The sequence below is a fragment of the Salvelinus alpinus genome, chromosome 12 (genome assembly GCF_045679555.1).
Source record: "Salvelinus alpinus chromosome 12, SLU_Salpinus.1, whole genome shotgun sequence".
In the NCBI taxonomy this organism is placed as follows: Eukaryota; Metazoa; Chordata; class Actinopteri; order Salmoniformes; family Salmonidae; genus Salvelinus; species Salvelinus alpinus.
This window is the reverse complement of record NC_092097.1, coordinates 27355472-27372020: the sequence shown is the minus strand read 5'-3', so window position 1 is coordinate 27372020 and position 16549 is coordinate 27355472. Positions and strand designations below refer to the sequence as shown.

The 16549-nt window shown below is 42.6% G+C and overlaps 2 protein-coding genes across 6 annotated transcripts in view; one reads left to right on the top strand and one right to left on the bottom strand.

Annotated features, from left to right (window-relative positions):
* The first annotated feature begins 219 nt into the window (after positions 1-219).
* Positions 220-12412, top strand: LOC139535807 (epidermal growth factor receptor kinase substrate 8-like protein 3). Its single transcript, XM_071335620.1, has 20 exons — positions 220-594; positions 1543-1639; positions 1770-1840; positions 1985-2049; positions 2191-2349; positions 5545-5694; positions 5805-5881; positions 5979-6109; positions 6325-6530; positions 6651-6765; positions 7587-7660; positions 7774-7848; positions 8056-8201; positions 8331-8508; positions 8606-8637; positions 8739-8835; positions 8991-9098; positions 11218-11303; positions 11459-11591; positions 11691-12412. Exons 2-20 carry the CDS (start codon positions 1566-1568, stop codon positions 11721-11723), a joined length of 2010 nt encoding a protein of 669 aa, XP_071191721.1. The 5' UTR covers positions 220-594; positions 1543-1565; the 3' UTR covers positions 11724-12412.
* Positions 12386-16549, bottom strand: part of LOC139535805 (AMP deaminase 2-like) — a 66133-nt gene continuing 61969 nt past the window's right edge. For all 5 annotated transcript variants that reach the window (XM_071335616.1, XM_071335614.1, XM_071335615.1 and 2 more), the window contains one exon: positions 12386-16521. In XM_071335616.1, the coding sequence (XP_071191717.1) occupies positions 16303-16521 (219 nt within the window). In that variant the 3' untranslated portion in view covers positions 12386-16302. The remainder of the gene's footprint in view (positions 16522-16549) is intronic.

Sequence of the window (16549 nt, the reverse complement as noted above, 5' to 3'; positions counted from 1 at the left end):
CTATAGAGTGGTGTGGGACAGTTGAAGGCCTGCAGAATGTAAGGGTACTGTGGTTAGTGATAAGCCAAAGCTTATAGTGTGCCACACGGTGTATGTTTAGAAGATGTATAAACTTTGAACCACATTTCATATCTCCATTTTGGTCCCAACTGACTCTAAAATAGTCTGGTAACTGCTATCATACTCACAACTGGTTGACAACAGGAGTGATTTACAGGAGTCTGTATGGGCTAGTCAAGGATCCCTCCCTGACAGAGACCTTTGCTCTGTGGGGATGCCGTCATGAATACCAGCCACACCCACAACCACTGCCCTGGAGCTGAGTATAATAAACGTCTACATTTCTGTCATCTTCTCCCATAAGGAATTTGTCTCAACAGTAACACCTTATTGAGTGCTGTCCCTCTATTGGATCAATGTGCTCTTGACTCTGGACTTTGCCCTTGTCTTTTATGTGGAACTAAATCTTGGAGGTATTTGTTCCGCAATAAAAACCCAGGCCTGAAATATGAGTGGTATCGGCTTTGAAGTAGAAGAGACAAATACATTTATCCACAACAAATAACACAGAAAATACATTGCCGGATACAACAGGTAAGGTACCTGTAACATCTATAAACCATAGGTTGTCCTGTGTTTTTTTTCAGTGTTTTTCCTGGTGAGAGTTTGATCAGGTAATGAGTCCAGTGTTGATTTAAACCATTTTTTAATATAGCTGAGTTAGTGTATGAGTATCTCAAATGCTTATTTATACAGCATATAGGCCCCCTTTACCTGCTGTAAGCTGACTTATCTTGAAACTATGTACATAGCTAGCCCTAATTAGGGTTGGGATTTGATGATAAAAATATGATGTGTTGCTAGGTGTCAAATCCATAGCTAACCCATAATAAACCAGGATAAACCATCTTTTGTCATTTATTAATGCTTAACGGATCAATGTTTGACTTTACTTCAAACAATATCAACATTTTCAGCCGCTTGTGTTGCTTTCGTTTCAACTAATAGGGTGGATGGAAAATGTCATTAACATTTGTTGTTTGCACTGCTCATGTGTGTTTGCACACCTCAATCATATAAATTAAGGTATCACAGAAGTTCACAGAGCTTTGAGGTTTCTGGTTTCAAGTTGTTGTTTCCTTTGGGAAAAATTGCAATAGTACATAACTAATATACTGTAAATGTCTAAACATGGTCTTTAGGCTATACATACAGTCCGCTGTACTGCCTGTAATAACATAATGAATGATTAACACTAGGGGTTATGAGGTGTGACGACTAAAGGTTTGTCCTCATGGTTCAGCTCAGCTCTGGAGTCTGATGTTACTCATTCATAGCACATCCTGTATCAAATCAAATGAATATAGTCATGACAATAACAACAATCACAGGTGAGGGTTTTATGTTACTCTATCACTAGCCAATAATGTGAAATTAAGTACCAGTTGCAATTGCAGCAGTAGTTGTATTACGCTCTTGTGGTTGAGGTTGTGCTGGAGTGTTCTTGTGTCTTTACTGTATCGATGTCTCCTTGTGTTACAGTTGTGTGACCAAGGTGTTTAAGGATGTACAGGACTAACAATCCCTATGGCTCTGACTCTAGCAGTTATGCAGGATCTGTCCAGTCCATCCAGTCCAAGTAGGTGTTCTCTTGTGTGCTTGCATTGTGGCTATAACCCGTTTATGTTTCTTTCTCTTCTTAACTCTTGTATATTCTGTCTCTGAAATTGAATCTATATCATGCTTTTCTCTCAATTTTCTTCTGGCAGTGGCTATTCAGTGGACGATCGGTCATCACAGATATCAAATCTGTCCAGACCAAGTGCCAAGTCAATATATAGTAAGTAAAGAGAAAACATGACCATTAACATTGACTATTGACCTTGAGCAGTTGAAACTGGTTACCTAAAGCATTGTTTATTATAGATTGTTTTGTGAAAAGCAACCATGCATAACGGGTTAATCATTCCATGTATCCCATCAGTGCAGAGGAAGGAGTATGCAGACTCTATCACCAAGATTATGGACAAATTCCATCATAGAGTAGAGGTATTGTTTTGGTTTATCCAATATGATGATTTTACTATGCTAATCATCTGGCCATGATAATGGTCTGCCTTTGATCACAATAGATACTCAGCTATTTCTGTGATATCATATGCATGTATAAACCCTGTGTCTGTTCTCCAGCATCTGTTCACCTGTGACCTGGATGGTGAGGATGTGCGTGATGTGAATGACTGTGTTGAGAGGCTGAATATACTGGATGGGATGGGTAGGGTGTGGGGGCAGGACATGGTCCTGGAGGTGCGGGATGGGAACCTGCTGCTAACAGACATCGAGACCAAGGTTGGTGCATACACTTTACACTTGACACTAAAACATTGGGTGGGCAAAGCTATATCCATAGTTCACTAGCAGATATTAAGTGTTCTAGAGCAGTAGTTCCCAAACTTCTTATAGTCTCATACCCCTTCAAACATTCAACTCCAGCTGTGTACCCCCTCTAGCACCAGGGTCAGCGCACTGTCAAATGTTGTTTTTTGCCATCATTGTAAGCCTGCCACACACACACACACTATACAATACATTTATTTAACATAAGAATGAGTGTGAGTTTTTGTCACAACCCGGCTCGTGGGAAGTGACAAAGAGCTCTTATAGGACCAGGGCACTAATAATAATAGTATAATAATCAATGATTTTGCTCTTTATTTAGCCATCTTACATATAAAACCTTATTTGTTCCATGAAAATTGTGAATAACTCACCACAGGTTAATGAGAAGGGGGTGCTAGAAAGGATGCACATAACTCTGCAATGTTGGGTTGTATTGGAGAGAGTCTCAGTCTTAAATCCTTTTCCACACACAGTCTGTGCCTGTATTTAGTTTTCATGCTAGTGAGGGCCGAGAATCCACTCTCACATAGGTACGTGGTTGCAAAGGGCATCAGTGTCCTTACAGCACGATTTGCAAAGGCAAAAAACTCTGAGCGCAGCCCTATCCAGAAATCTGGCAGTGGCTTCTGATTAAATTACATTTTTACAGAACCGCTTGTTGCAATTTCGATGAGGCTCTCTTGTTCAGATATTGGTAAGTGGACTGGAGGCAGGGCGTGAAAGGGATAACGAAGCCAGATGTTTGTGTCGTCCGTTTTGGTAAAGTACCTACGTAATTGCGCACCCAGCTCACTCAGGTGCTTCACTATATCACATTTGACATTGTCCGTAAGCTTGAGTTCATCTGCACACAAAAAATCATACAATGATCGAAAGACCTGTGTGTTGTCCTCGTTAATGCAGACAGAGAAGAGCTCCAACTTCTTAATCATAGCCTCAATTTTGTCCCGCACATTGAATATAGTTGCGGAGAGTCCCTGTAATCCTAGACTCAGATCATTCAGGCGAAAAACATCACCCAGATAGGCCAGTCGTGTGAGATACTCGTCATCATGCAAGCGGTCAGACAAGTGAAAATTATGGTCAGTAAATACAACTTTAAGCTCGTCTCTCTATTAAAAAAACGTGTCAATAGTTTGCCCCTTGATAACCAGCGCACTTCTGTATGTTGTAAAAGTGTTACATGGTCGCTGCCCATATCATTGTATAATGCAGAAAATACACAAAAGTTCAGGGGCTTGCTTAAACAAAGTTAACCATTTTCACTGTAGTGTCCAAAACGTCTTTCACGCTGTCACGCATTCCCTTGGCAGCAAGAGCCTCTAGGTGGATGCTACAGTGTACCCAAGTGGCGTCGGGGGCAACTGCTTGCACGCGCGTTACTACTCCACTATGTCTTCCTGTCATAGCTTTTGCGCCATCAGTACAGATACCAACACATCTTGACCACCAAAGTCCATTTGATGTCACAAAGCTGTCCAGTACTTTAAAAATATCCTATCATGTTGTCCTGGTTTCCAGTGATTTGCAGAAGAGGATGTCTTCCTTAATTGACCCCCCATAAAAGCAATGGACATATACCAGGAGCTGTGCCAGGCCCGCCACGTCTGTTGACTCATCCAGCTGTAACGCATATAGTTCACTGGCTTGTATGCGAAGCAGTAATTGTTTCGAAACATCTCCTGCCGTGTAACAGATGCTCCGTGAAACAGTGTTGTTTGATGAAGGCATTGTCTGTATAGTTTTTTTGGCCTTTCCCCCAGCATTGTCCCAGCCATATCCCAGGCAGCAGGAAGAATTAAGTCCTCCACAATAGTATGGGGCTTGCCTGTCCTAGCCACTCAGTTACTCACCATATAAGACACTTCTAGCCCCTTCTTATTAATGGTATCTGTTGCTTTTATACATGTCTCACTACTCGAAAGTTGTCTTTATTCTCGCTCAGAAAACTGGCTTATTTTTCAAATTGTCATGTTTAATTTTTAAATGTCTGCACAACAGTGAAGGTTTCCCGCGAGAGAGTAACGGTTAATGTGATTGGCTGTTTATTATTTGACTAGGCTACCTGTATTTGACATTGTGTTGTTATTTCACTGAACGCTAGATGGTTAAACATTGATCTTCAGTTTCTTGGCAATTTCTTGCATGGAATAGCCTTAATTTCTCAGAACAAGAATAGACTGATGAGTTTCAGAAAAAAGTTCTTTGTTTCTGGCCATTTTGAGCCTGTAATCGAACCCACGAATGATGATGCTCCAGATACTCAACGAGTCTTAAGAAGGCCAGTATTATTGCTTCTTTAATCAAAACAACAGTTTTCAGTTGTGCTAATGTAATTGCAAAAGGGTTTCCTAATGATCAATTATCCTTTTAAAATTATAAACTTGGATTAGCTAACACAACGTGCCATTGGAACACAGGAGTGATGGTTGCTGATAATGGGCCTCTGTACGCCTATGTAGATATTCCATTAAGAATCTGCCGTTTCCAGCTGCAATAGTCATTTACAACATTAACAATGTCTACACTGTATATCTGATCAATTTGATGTTATTTTAATGGACAAAAAAATAGCTTTTCTTTCAAAAACAAGGACATTTCTAAGTGATCCCAAACTTTTGAACGGTAGTGTACATACTGTACAGAACACAAGATACATACTGTGCACAACACAAAATACATACTGTACACAACACAAAATACATACTGTACACAACATACATACTGTACACAACACAACATACATACTATACACAAGAAAACATACATACTGTACAGAACACAACATACATACTATACACAAGAAAACATACATACTGTACCCAACACAAAATACATACTGTACACAACATACATACTGTACACAACACAACATACAGGTTGTACACAACATACAGGCTGCACACAACACAATATACATACTGTACACAACACAACATACAGGCTGTACACAACATACAGGCAGTAATAGCTATGGTTTCTGTTTGTCGTTTTACATTTCTCTTTGCCTTTTAAAATGTACAGATGGCTTAAAAATCTCTATCAGTTCTGATTCATGACCTACTATTCTCTTATCATCTCCCCCTCCTCCCTTCTCCCCATCCTCCCCTCTCCCCCTCTCCCCTCTCCCTGTGTGGGGTTTAGGAGGAGCTGGAGTCCCTGCCTCTGAGCAGCATTGTGGAGCTGAAGGCTGTGATGGACAGCTGTGTGTACAATTCCCTGCTGACCGCAACCGTCAAGGACCGCAGCAAGAGGACCACCAGTGTCTTCATGTTCCAGTGTGAGGACCTCAGGGTGAGGAGACTGTTATTTATCCCTGAGCTTGTCACCAGCCTGTATTATGATCATTATGTTACTCTCATCTTTCAAAAGGGTTTTAAATGGATGTTGGTGATTAATTTCAGGCCGATTTCATAAAACGGGACCTAGAGAGAGCACTCCCTCACCAGAGAGATGACGTTAGCAATCACAGCAACAACAGGTAACAACAGTCTACAAATGCGTATAAATTGGTGGTTTACTGTAGGTTATCACAGTATATGCTCATTTTCCCTGGGTAAACCTCTTCTCCTCTCTAGCAGGGGCAATCTAGAAGTTATGTCTGGCCATCAAATTGTTAGGAATCTTCAGAAAACTGGCCCACCCCCTGAGCAGAGAGAATGGACTCCTCCAGAAGAACCCTCAGCTCAATGGAGCGCTCCGGACTATGGTAAGTCAATGGCATGCTCCAACCCAAAATACCTCTGTAGTCATTGGAAACCATTGATCAAGAGGACTACGGTTGTGAGCTTGTTTAGATCACTGTAAGAAACCCTGAAACGATTTGGTCAAGGGTTTGTTTCCAGTGTTAATGACAGATGAATAGCTTTAGTCAAGGTGATGCCAAATATCTTGAAAACATTTATCAATGTGTGTGTTCAATAGATGAAGTTCCTACACCTACACCTACACCTACACCTACACCTACACCTACACCTACACCTACACCTACACCTACACCGCCCATGCCCAGAGAAGAGCCACCTCCTCACAGGAAGGAAACCCCAGTCCAACCCCTCTTTATGGAGGACAAGCCCGAGACAACCCCTGTCTCTCATCCACGCCCATACGCAGAGACTGATAGGAATGTGGTCAGTACTCTGCCTCTATCAATATATTATTCATGTTAGCAGTACTGTGGACGATTGCTTAAGGTACTTTTAGTGGGTTGCATATGAATATTGTACAACATTTTCTTGTTTTTTCCACAGGACATCTTGAATCATATTTTCAATGATATTGAGATATTTATGGGCCAAGTCGCTGCTACAGCAGCCAAAGCCGAGATGAAAAAAAAGAAAAAAAAGAAGAAGAACAAGGATAAAGGTGATTTAGAAATGTATTTCCCCTTATTCCAAAAAAGGCTACAGCAGTGGTTAAATTGGGCCAGAGCTACTGTATGTGTCCAAAGAGAAAAGTAGAATAAAGGTATGATAAACCAAAGTAAGTGTTAGGGTAATGGTGGTTAGGGTCAGGGTAATGGATAGGGTAAGGGTTGAGCTGGGGTGTGGACATGAAGCTAGGGTTAGGGTCAGGGTAATGGATAGGGTAAGGCTTGAGCTGGGGTGTGGACATGAAGCTAGGGTTAGGGTCAGGGTAATGGATAGGGTAAGGGTTGAGCTGGGGTGTGGACATGAAGCTAGGGTTAGGGTCAGGGTAATGGATAGGGTAAGGCTTGAGCTGGGGTGTGGACATGAAGCTAGGGTTAGGGTCAGGGTAATGGATAGGGTAAGGGTTGAGCTGGGGTGTGGACATGAAGCTAGGGTTAGGGTCAGGGTAATGGATAGGGTAAGGGTTGAGCTGGGGTGTGGACATGAAGCTAGGGTTAGGGTCAGGGTAATGGATAGGGTAAGGCTTGAGCTGGGGTGTGGACATGAAGCTAGGGTTAGGGTCAGGGTAATGGATAGGGTAAGGGTTGAGCTGGGGTGTGGACATGAAGCTAGGGTTAGGGTCAGGGTAATGGATAGGGTAAGGCTTGAGCTGGGGTGTGGACATGAAGCTAGGGTTAGGGTCAGGGTTAGTTAGGTTACCAAAACTTGTACCCATTATTTAACCCCTGCGATATCCCATATTCAGGTGCAAGATGACATTGGGAAAACTATGGTCTAAGGTTTGAGTTTTTTGATGCCATTTGTTTCATTTCCGAGGCATTGACGGCATGCCACCAGCAGAGGAGTTTAAAACCTGTCTTCACAAAATCAAATACGGGTTCAACCTTCTGGTGTGTATTCAAATATCTCTGTTATTTTGTTGTTGTCGACTCATGATTTAATAAATGCTATTCATTTAATATGAGAGCTTAATCCAGTACCTTTGGTCTGTTCACTGGGATAGGGGGAGCTCAATGGAAAGATTAGTAATCCCAACGCTCCGGAATTCGTCCACTGCCTCTTCTCCACCCTGGCATTTGTAAGTTACTCCTACTGCTTACTCCATCTTTGTTTTCAACAAAGGGCTTCACACATGATCATCTTTTTCAACGTTATGTTTTGAACCAGCCTACCTTCTGTCCCATTTGATTATATGAGCAAATAATTGACAGTGTATGATAACTTCCCATCAATGAGTTCTGTGCGCTTGTTTCCCACCACTTCCTCTACCCCCTCCCTCCTCCAGGTGGTGTCCCACTGCCCTGAGGAGCTGCCCCCCACCATCGTTGCGCCCCTGCTGGAGCCTGCGTGTATCCGTCTGCTGAGTGAGGAAGCCACCCCTGAGGAGGACCAGCTGTGGCAATCACTGGGAGACGCCTGGAACATCCCCAGGTGAGAATCAGTGATTAGTAGACTATCAGGGAATTGGGGGAGTTACTGTCAGTCAGGGGTGCTCTGTGCATACAAATGTACTTTCATACATTTTGACAATGTGTTCCTATGTCCCTGATTGGTTACCAGTACAAAATGGCCCGAGGATGACGAGGACATCCCTACCTACACTCTGGAGTTCTACGATGGTTGGCAGCCCCCAGAGGTGACCCACTCTCCCCCAGGGAGAGAGCCAGAGAAGAGAGAACCTGAGAGTAGGCAGCAGAGTCAGAATCAGAGTCAGAGTCCATTCTCCACCCCTGAAAAGGTAAATACCCAGTGAGCTGCATCTTATAGTTCTCTATAGGCTGGGTAGTTTCAATAAGGTTTCTTTCGATAAGTTCTTTCAAAATGTTCCCCTGTAGAGTTCGGCCCAATGGAAGCCTCCACCATCACGGTATGCATTAAGAAACAATTATAAACTATTTAAAAGCCATGGAAGCATTATGGATACATGTTGTTCTGTGTGTGTCTACAGTTCTATGTATGTGTTTTCAGTCCAGATGAGCTAAACCCCAGTTACATGCGTGTGATGTATGACTTCACTGCAAGGAACAACAGAGAGCTGAGCATCTCCAAGGGAGAAGTGGTTCAGGTGAGCCTCATCAACACCACTACATGTCAACAGCACTTTGAAGTCTGCCTGCATGCCGCCTGCCTGCCTTTCTGTCTGTCTGTCTGTCTGCTGTCTGTCTGCCCGCCCAAGAGAAGGTTTTGACAGAAGCGTGTGTGTGCTCTGTGCTTCCACAGCTACTGGACATGTCCAAGAAATGGTGGAAAGTAAGGAGCGACAGAGGGGAGCAGGGCTTTGTGCCCAACAACATACTGGAGTCAGTGGACAAGGAGCAGGAAAAGCAGGCAAGATACCCCAACACTCAGCAACACTTGATAGTGGAAAGCCTGCTGTGTGTTATTATGTTGTGTTTGCTCCATGTGGGGAACTCAGACCCGTGTTACGCCTGCGTAAATGGAAATTTATTTCCCTTTCCCTTATTCACTTTCTCTCTGCGTATTCTGACCTTCATCTGAAGCATGAGGAAATGCATGTGACCGCCAGATATTAGTTTGGGGAGGTGATCACAGAAATGGAGGTGGCAGAGGTGTGTCTACAGATACACCTATTCTGACCTTGACTTAATTCCCTAATAATTCCAACACCTTTACTCGCGAGGAACCATGAATACGGTTAAGCACCTGTCAGTTCCAAGTGAAAAAACATCTACTATTTCAGAAAGAAATAACGCCATTCTCCATGCACTGTAATGTATACATTGATAAGAGTTAGGCAAATTAGTTATCTGTTTGGAGAAGGGGATTGTAATTACCTATGTTTTAGATGATTTTTCCTTATCGCTGGCGACGAATGTGAAGCCAGTCATATGTAAGCAAACTATAATTCATGTCAACATGACATGTATTTCGGCCCATTTTCCACAGTGAATTAGGCTATAAATAGCTCTGCCGTTATTCCCAATTTTAATTGTATGTTCACACAATTTACGGGGATGACATTTGGCTCAACCTACCTAGTTGATTTATGCACTCTAGAATGTTTTAATTATATGCCCAGGCATTTCTCAGGTTTTTACTCCCAAAAAGCTTGTTTTGGTCATGTAGGTACACTACATGACCAAAAGTATGTGGACACCTGCTAGTCATACTAAAATCATGGGCATTAATATGGAGTTGGTCCCCCCTCTGCTGCTATAACAACCTCCACTCTTCTGGGAAGGCTTTCCACTAGATGTTGGAACATTGCTGCAGGGACTTGCTGCCATTCAACCACAAGAGCATTAGTGAGGTTGGGCACTAATGTTGGGCGATTAGGCATGGCTCGCAGTCTGCGATCCAATTCATATCAAAGGTGTTTGATGGGGTTGAGGTCAGGGCTCTGTGCAGGCCAATCAAGTTATTCCACACTGATCTTGACAAACCATTTCTGTATGGACCTCTCTTTGTGCACGGGGGCATTGTCATGCTGAAATAAGAAAGGGCCTTCCCCAAACTGTTGCCACAAAGTTGGAAGCACTCAATCGTCTAGAATGTCATTGTATGCTGTAGCGTTAAGATTTCTCTTCATTGGAACTAAGGAGCCAAAACCATGAAAAACAGCCCCAGACCATTATTCCTCCTCCACCAAACTTTACCGTTGGCACTATGCATTGGGGCAGGTAGAGTTTTCCTGGCATCTTCCAAACCAAGATTTGTCCATCAGACTGCCAGATGGTGAAGCGTGATTCATCACCCCAGAGAACACGTTTTCACTGCTCCAGAGTCCAATGGCGGCGAGATTTACACCACTCCAGCGAACGCTTGGCATTGCGCATGGCGATCTTCTGCTTGTGTGCTGCTGCTGGGCCATGGAAACCCAATTCATGAAGCTCCCGACGAACAGTTCTTGTGCTGATGTTGCTTCCAGAGGCGGTTTGGAACTCGGTAAGAAATATTGCAAAGTAGGACAGACAATTTTTACGCACTATGTGCTTCAGCACTCGGTGGTCGTGTTCTGTGAGCTTGTGTGGCCTACCACTTCACGGCTGAGCCGTTGATGCTCCTAGACATTTCCACTTCATACTAACAGCACTTACAGTTGACTGGGGCACAACTAGCAGGGAAGAAATGTGATAAATTGACTTGTTGGAAAGGTGGCATCCTATGACGGTGCCATATTGAAAGTCAATGAGCTCTTCAGTAAGGCCATTCTACTGCCAATGTTTGTCTATGGAGATTGCATGGCTGTGTGCTCGGCTTTATACACCTGTTAGCAATGGGTGTGGCTGAAATACCCAAATCCACTAATTTGAAGGGTTGTCCACATACGTTTGTATATATAGTGTAAGTCTGAATACCAAATACTGAGAAGTGCGTCAATCAAAACACATAAAAAAGGAATAGATTTCCTAAGTCTGAATCGAGCTCCATGTGTTTAGTGCACTGTATTAGTGTGTAATTATCAATACTTTATCCCCCCCGTTAGGAAACCAGTGGTCCTCCCTCCCTAACCAAGAGGTCCAAGCCTGACCAAGTGAAGGCCTGGCTGGAGTACAAGGGCTTCAGTAAAATGTAAGAGCACTCAAACTACCAATCACATTAACTATAGATTATTGATCTCTGTAGGCATACATGTGATTGACTACAGTAGTTATAAAGTGAGCATGAGAAAATTACAGGATAAGTATCTCTTTTCCATGATTTGTTCATTCCTCCCTCTCTCTCAGCACGGTGCGCTGTCTGGGTGTGCTGAGTGGTTCCATGCTCCTGGGGATGACAAGAGAGGAGCTGAAGATTGTGTGTCCTGAGGAGGGGGGGCGGGTCTTCTTCCAGCTCCAGAACATCAAGTCTGCCATGGCTGTAAGTCCCACACCACACTATCAATAGCAGTACAACTGTTGATTTATATTCTTGTACATGACAGGTAACAAACTGATTTGTTTTTCCTTTCCACTCCAGCTTGCCAGTGAGGTAAGGCCCATAGAGCCTTAGGACGGGAGAAGACAAGATGACCAGAGAGTCACAGACAAGTCGGGACATGAAGTTTCAACCCTTGAGCTTCAAGCTACAAATTTCCGCGCTGCAGTAGAGAAAATACTGATTATATCCACTGAAAACACAAAGTAAGCGGAGTTGTGTTAGAAGTATGTAGGGCGGACGCATCAAAGCTCTAGTGTTAGTTACATTTAGTAAAAAATACTATTTGTGCATTTGATAAGATCCAATACTTAAAGACAGATTCTCTCTATATATATTCTGTATCAACTGTTTTAACTTAAATATTTTTACCATATGTATTGTATCAAACCAGTGTTGATGCCACTTGATTCTATGATTGATCTTGATTAGTTTATTCAAGTCACCATTTATACATGTATTAATTTATGTTAAGTGTTATACTTTATGTATCTTGTTGTTGATGTATCTGAAATGTAATCAATTGATATATATTTTATTTTGGTAGTGATATGTATGGACATGTAAATCACATGACATAAAATCATCAAGTAAGTCAGTCTGTATCTCTGTAAACTAATCATGTATCTCAATGTTGGATCTGTCTATCCACATAAATCACTTGTATTATTTGACTTAAGTAAATTAGCTGAATGACACCAGCCAACAACTGAATGAATGATGTAGGACACAACACGTTAGATTAATAAACATGCTTTATTTCATTTCAGACGTTACACATGTACCATATCAGAAGCATTTGAGTAAATGTAAAACATTGGCATTCATTTAAAGTCATGATAGTGACTACAATAGACAAACAAATGAAAGACAATGAAAACCATGTCAATAATAGAAGACATGTGCAGAGAACCTTTAATGGAAAAACATCCACATGTCTAAAAGAATGAATGAATGGAGGCACAAAATAATCACAAGTCAACAAACTCTTTGTATTAAACATAATGAAGTGAAAAGAATACTAGGCGATTTTTCGATGAGAAAATCAATTGAACAAAAAACAAAACTCGCAGTGTGATGATTGACTGATTAATTGGTTTGTGTTCTGTGATGACAACACACTGTATATCACTACTGCCCAAGACTCTTTGCACTACTGAACACAGGGCAAGAAAACAAACAGCATTTGACTTATGTCTTCCAACTTTGTTTGTGTGCTCTTTCGATTGGAACAGAAATACATATGGCAGTCCTTAGTGAAGTTTGATACAAAGTATGGTCTATGGTACCCTACAGTAGGACCAACAGGTTCCCTAGCATTGTAGTTTATAAACAAGCAAAGATACTAAACTGATTGTACAGATGGAGACCAACAACTGGAGTTAGTGAGGTTCTGAAAGAATAGATCTGTGAACTCTCTGATGGACAATCTGAAATGGATGGACATGAAAAGGTAAGGTCAACGAAGTTGTTGGGTCCCTCAGTGAGCCACACCTGGATCTAAACATGGATGTCTGATCCTTTATCAAGTAACTACACACATCCTACTCCACATGAGACACAAACCCTTCAAATCATACATGCATCCTCTAATTCCCTGCAAAATACGATTTCAAAGAATCAAATCAAAAGTTGTACTAAACGGTTGCTTGTTTTTTAACAGTGTTCCAGTCTATGGCTGTATGTCTGTGGGAAGGATTACAGTGTTTGAGTGGATGTTTAGGTGTGAATGTACAGCCAGATTACATAGGCAGCTCTGGCTGAGTTAAATGTCAGAGAGGATACCCATTATGGCTCTGGGTCCTACCATTGCTGAAGGCCCCTCCAAATAACCCTAGTTAACTTGATCAACTTCACTCAATACTCTACTGAGAGAGAGCTACATGGAATACTTAACAGACTTCAACAGCCCTAACACAATCAACAAGAACACCAGAAAAACTATTAAAATAATAAATAATAAAAGAATATACATGGAAATATTGAGTCCAATTGTAAATCTAGTGAAAGACAAGGCCAATAATAATGACAAAATACATCTTTCTGCTTAAACAAGGGCAGTTTAAAATGATCTACAGCAACGAAACTTCCCGTTTGTGATCTAGATATTGATATACTGTTTATATAAACCTTTTATTTCCATAGCCTTTAAAAAAATACACTTTATATATTAAATCCATCCCCATGTTCAGCTTGTCCTAAATTATCTGGTTTCTCAAACATTTACTCGTATATATCGGGCTTTTGTCACACTTAGGTTTTTAAAATGGGCTGGTAGGTAATGGTATGCAATGCATGGTGAACATTTACAACTAGGGCCCAGTAATTCCGCTGGAACAGTCTTGGCAAATAATAGGACTGTACAAATAGAACTCCCACAGTTTGAATCACAGAAGAGGTCCGATGAAGAGAAGGCTCATTGGGTGAGATGGGGATGAATTTACAGAACATAGAATATGATCTCTATGGTACAGATCACATCTGTATTGGTGACCAGGAAAACCATGACTGTGATGGGGGTGAGTTCATTTGATGCTGATAACAACCAAGCAACTATGTCTCTGCATGGTTTGAGCGTTGCCATAGTGATGAGCTGGATTTGAGTTTGTTTTGCAGAACTCAAACTAACAACAATCATTGACTGCACACATACTTCATACATGACAGCTTCCTTGGATTGTCATGTGTTGCTTTTTCACATTACAGACCACTTTAAACAGCTTCCCAGACACTCCCGTGGCCACACAGTGGTCCATGCAGGCATGCACAACAGAAGATGCACGGTGGAAATGCAGTCAAAGCAGAGCATTGCTAAAAACGCTTCTTCCACTTCACTGGAAGGCCTGGGTAGATAAAGGATAAAGTACTTTAACATACAGCACGCAGCCTGGTATCAGTTCCTTGATGTTAGGACAGCAAAAATGCTTAAGCTTGAAGAGGACAGGTGTTGTGGTTGTTGTTGATGAGTGAGGCGTTGCAGCAGGGCATGAAAAGTGACAGGCTAGCAGTGGTAAGGCCTTCACCTGGTAAGTCTGGTTTGGTGCATACAGGTACTACATGCAATAACTAATAACCAACATAGTGGGCCCAGAGGTCAGTCCCCGGGGTCTGTCCTGGTCTCTTTAGAAGACCAAGGGGTGTGTGGGAGCGACACACACACACACAGTGAGTGTTGAGGTAATTGTAGGGGGACAGGGGAGCCTCCCTGACATTCTTCTTGACTTGTGCTTGGAAAACACGCCGTGGTTTAACATCTCTTATCATACACACCTCTAAGCGTCCACTCTACCACAGACTGATATCTTTTCTTTAGATATACACACATGTATCTATATCCTTTTTAGATATTTAGTATATTGTACACATCATGGAATAGCATAAATCTACTCTTTTTGTCTGCATATTCTATAACTAACGTGATTTGTTAAATAAAAATAACATTGATCTTAATGTTAATTTAATGGAATGTTTGCACTAGACCAGTCAGGTACACAGCTCAGTCAGGTACATCAGATGCCCTGATGGCTGCTGAATGTCCTGCCTGCTATTTCATTCAGAGCTGACTCAGATCAGGAGACCGGCCGAGAGGACTCATTTAGCAAATAAATCACTACAACCTGCCAGAAGCACAGAGACGGATGAAAGCCATCAGATACCCAGCAGCAGACAGACTGGAATTGTGCACGACTTCTGCTTCTAAGCCACACAGATTTGGTCCTTTCTCCATTTTTCTTAACTCAGTACGTCCATACATTAGAAGTTTGTTACCGCGGTTTCCATGAAACTCTAAGTTACAAGTGACTGTTCCTATCAGTGTGCAACGGGTGTTGGAACAATGTAGTGTGGAACATTCACCTATGCATTGTTTAGGTGTGTCCATGTTGTGTAGGTTAGGCGACCCATGGACAATGCCCTCATAACATTTCTGTTAAGTTGTATCTGCTTCCCTACTTCATTGTGAAGATATTAAAGTAGATGAGCTTCAGGCAGAATGACTGTGTGATGGAAGATAAGCAGCTTTCAGGACAGCTAAACTGCGCAGTGTGTGTAATATAGGTGATGGGTACAAACATGCCAACAAATCACAGGCTGAACTGTGGGACCCTTTTTCCCATGCAGGGTCACATGACCAAGCAAAAGGGCAGAAGTTTTGGTTTGAACTGATCTAAGAACAGATGAGGTGAAAAAAAAGACTTCAGGCTAGTCTCTCTCCTCCCATATGTGTATTAGAAAATAATCCAAGCACTGGATGTTCCCCCTGCCAACCTTGGCCATGCTGATTGAAATCTCACAGTGAGCATTAGAGAGATAGGGAGGAGTCAAGAAGTAGAGAGGAAAAACAGGGGCTAACCAGAGAGAGTTGAAGAGGGAACATGGGTTGAGGGAGAAGGGGGGACTGGAACATGACTGAGTCCATACTGACCACCCCCATCACCGACAGAGAGATGGGGACACTCAGGGAGCATTGTATCCTTGGCTTTAGTACAAGAGAGCTGAGAGACGAGTGCACAGTCCAATTCCTTAGTGGGAGGGGGATAAGGGGGTAAGAGGTAGAGGTTAAACAACAAGCTGGAGTCCACTCATACGGCACCCCCTCAGTGTCATGCAGGGAGGGGCCGAGGGGGGGGTTAGAAGTCGGGGTGGGGTTGTTGATTTAGTGTCCTTCTGCCCCGACGGGGGCCATGGAGAGGGTGTCCTCCTCGTCGATGTTGTCCAGCTCCTTGGTGCGCACAGCGTGGGTGATGAGGTTGAGCTCCTCCAGCAGGGTCTCACTGCGGTATGCCACGCGGATGTCCGGGACGTTGGTGCGACGGATGTCATTGCTCTCAGGGCCCTCCTTGCTGTATTTGGGCCCCAGCCAGTAGCTCTTTGCCTGGAGACAAGAGAGAATGTCAGAGCTG

What these genes read in the sequence shown, in the direction of transcription:
- LOC139535807 (XM_071335620.1), top strand. Translation starts at nt 1,566, where the DNA reads ATGTACAGGACTAACAATCCCTATGGCTCTGACTCTAGCAGTTATGCA. An exon ending in AGCAATCACAGCAACAACAG is followed by an intron (nt 5,882 to 5,978) that starts GTAACAACAGTC and finishes TCTCCTCTCTAG; the next exon opens with CAGGGGCAATCTAGAAGTTA. An exon ending in GACGCCTGGAACATCCCCAG is followed by an intron (nt 8,202 to 8,330) that starts GTGAGAATCAGT and finishes ATTGGTTACCAG; the next exon opens with TACAAAATGGCCCGAGGATG.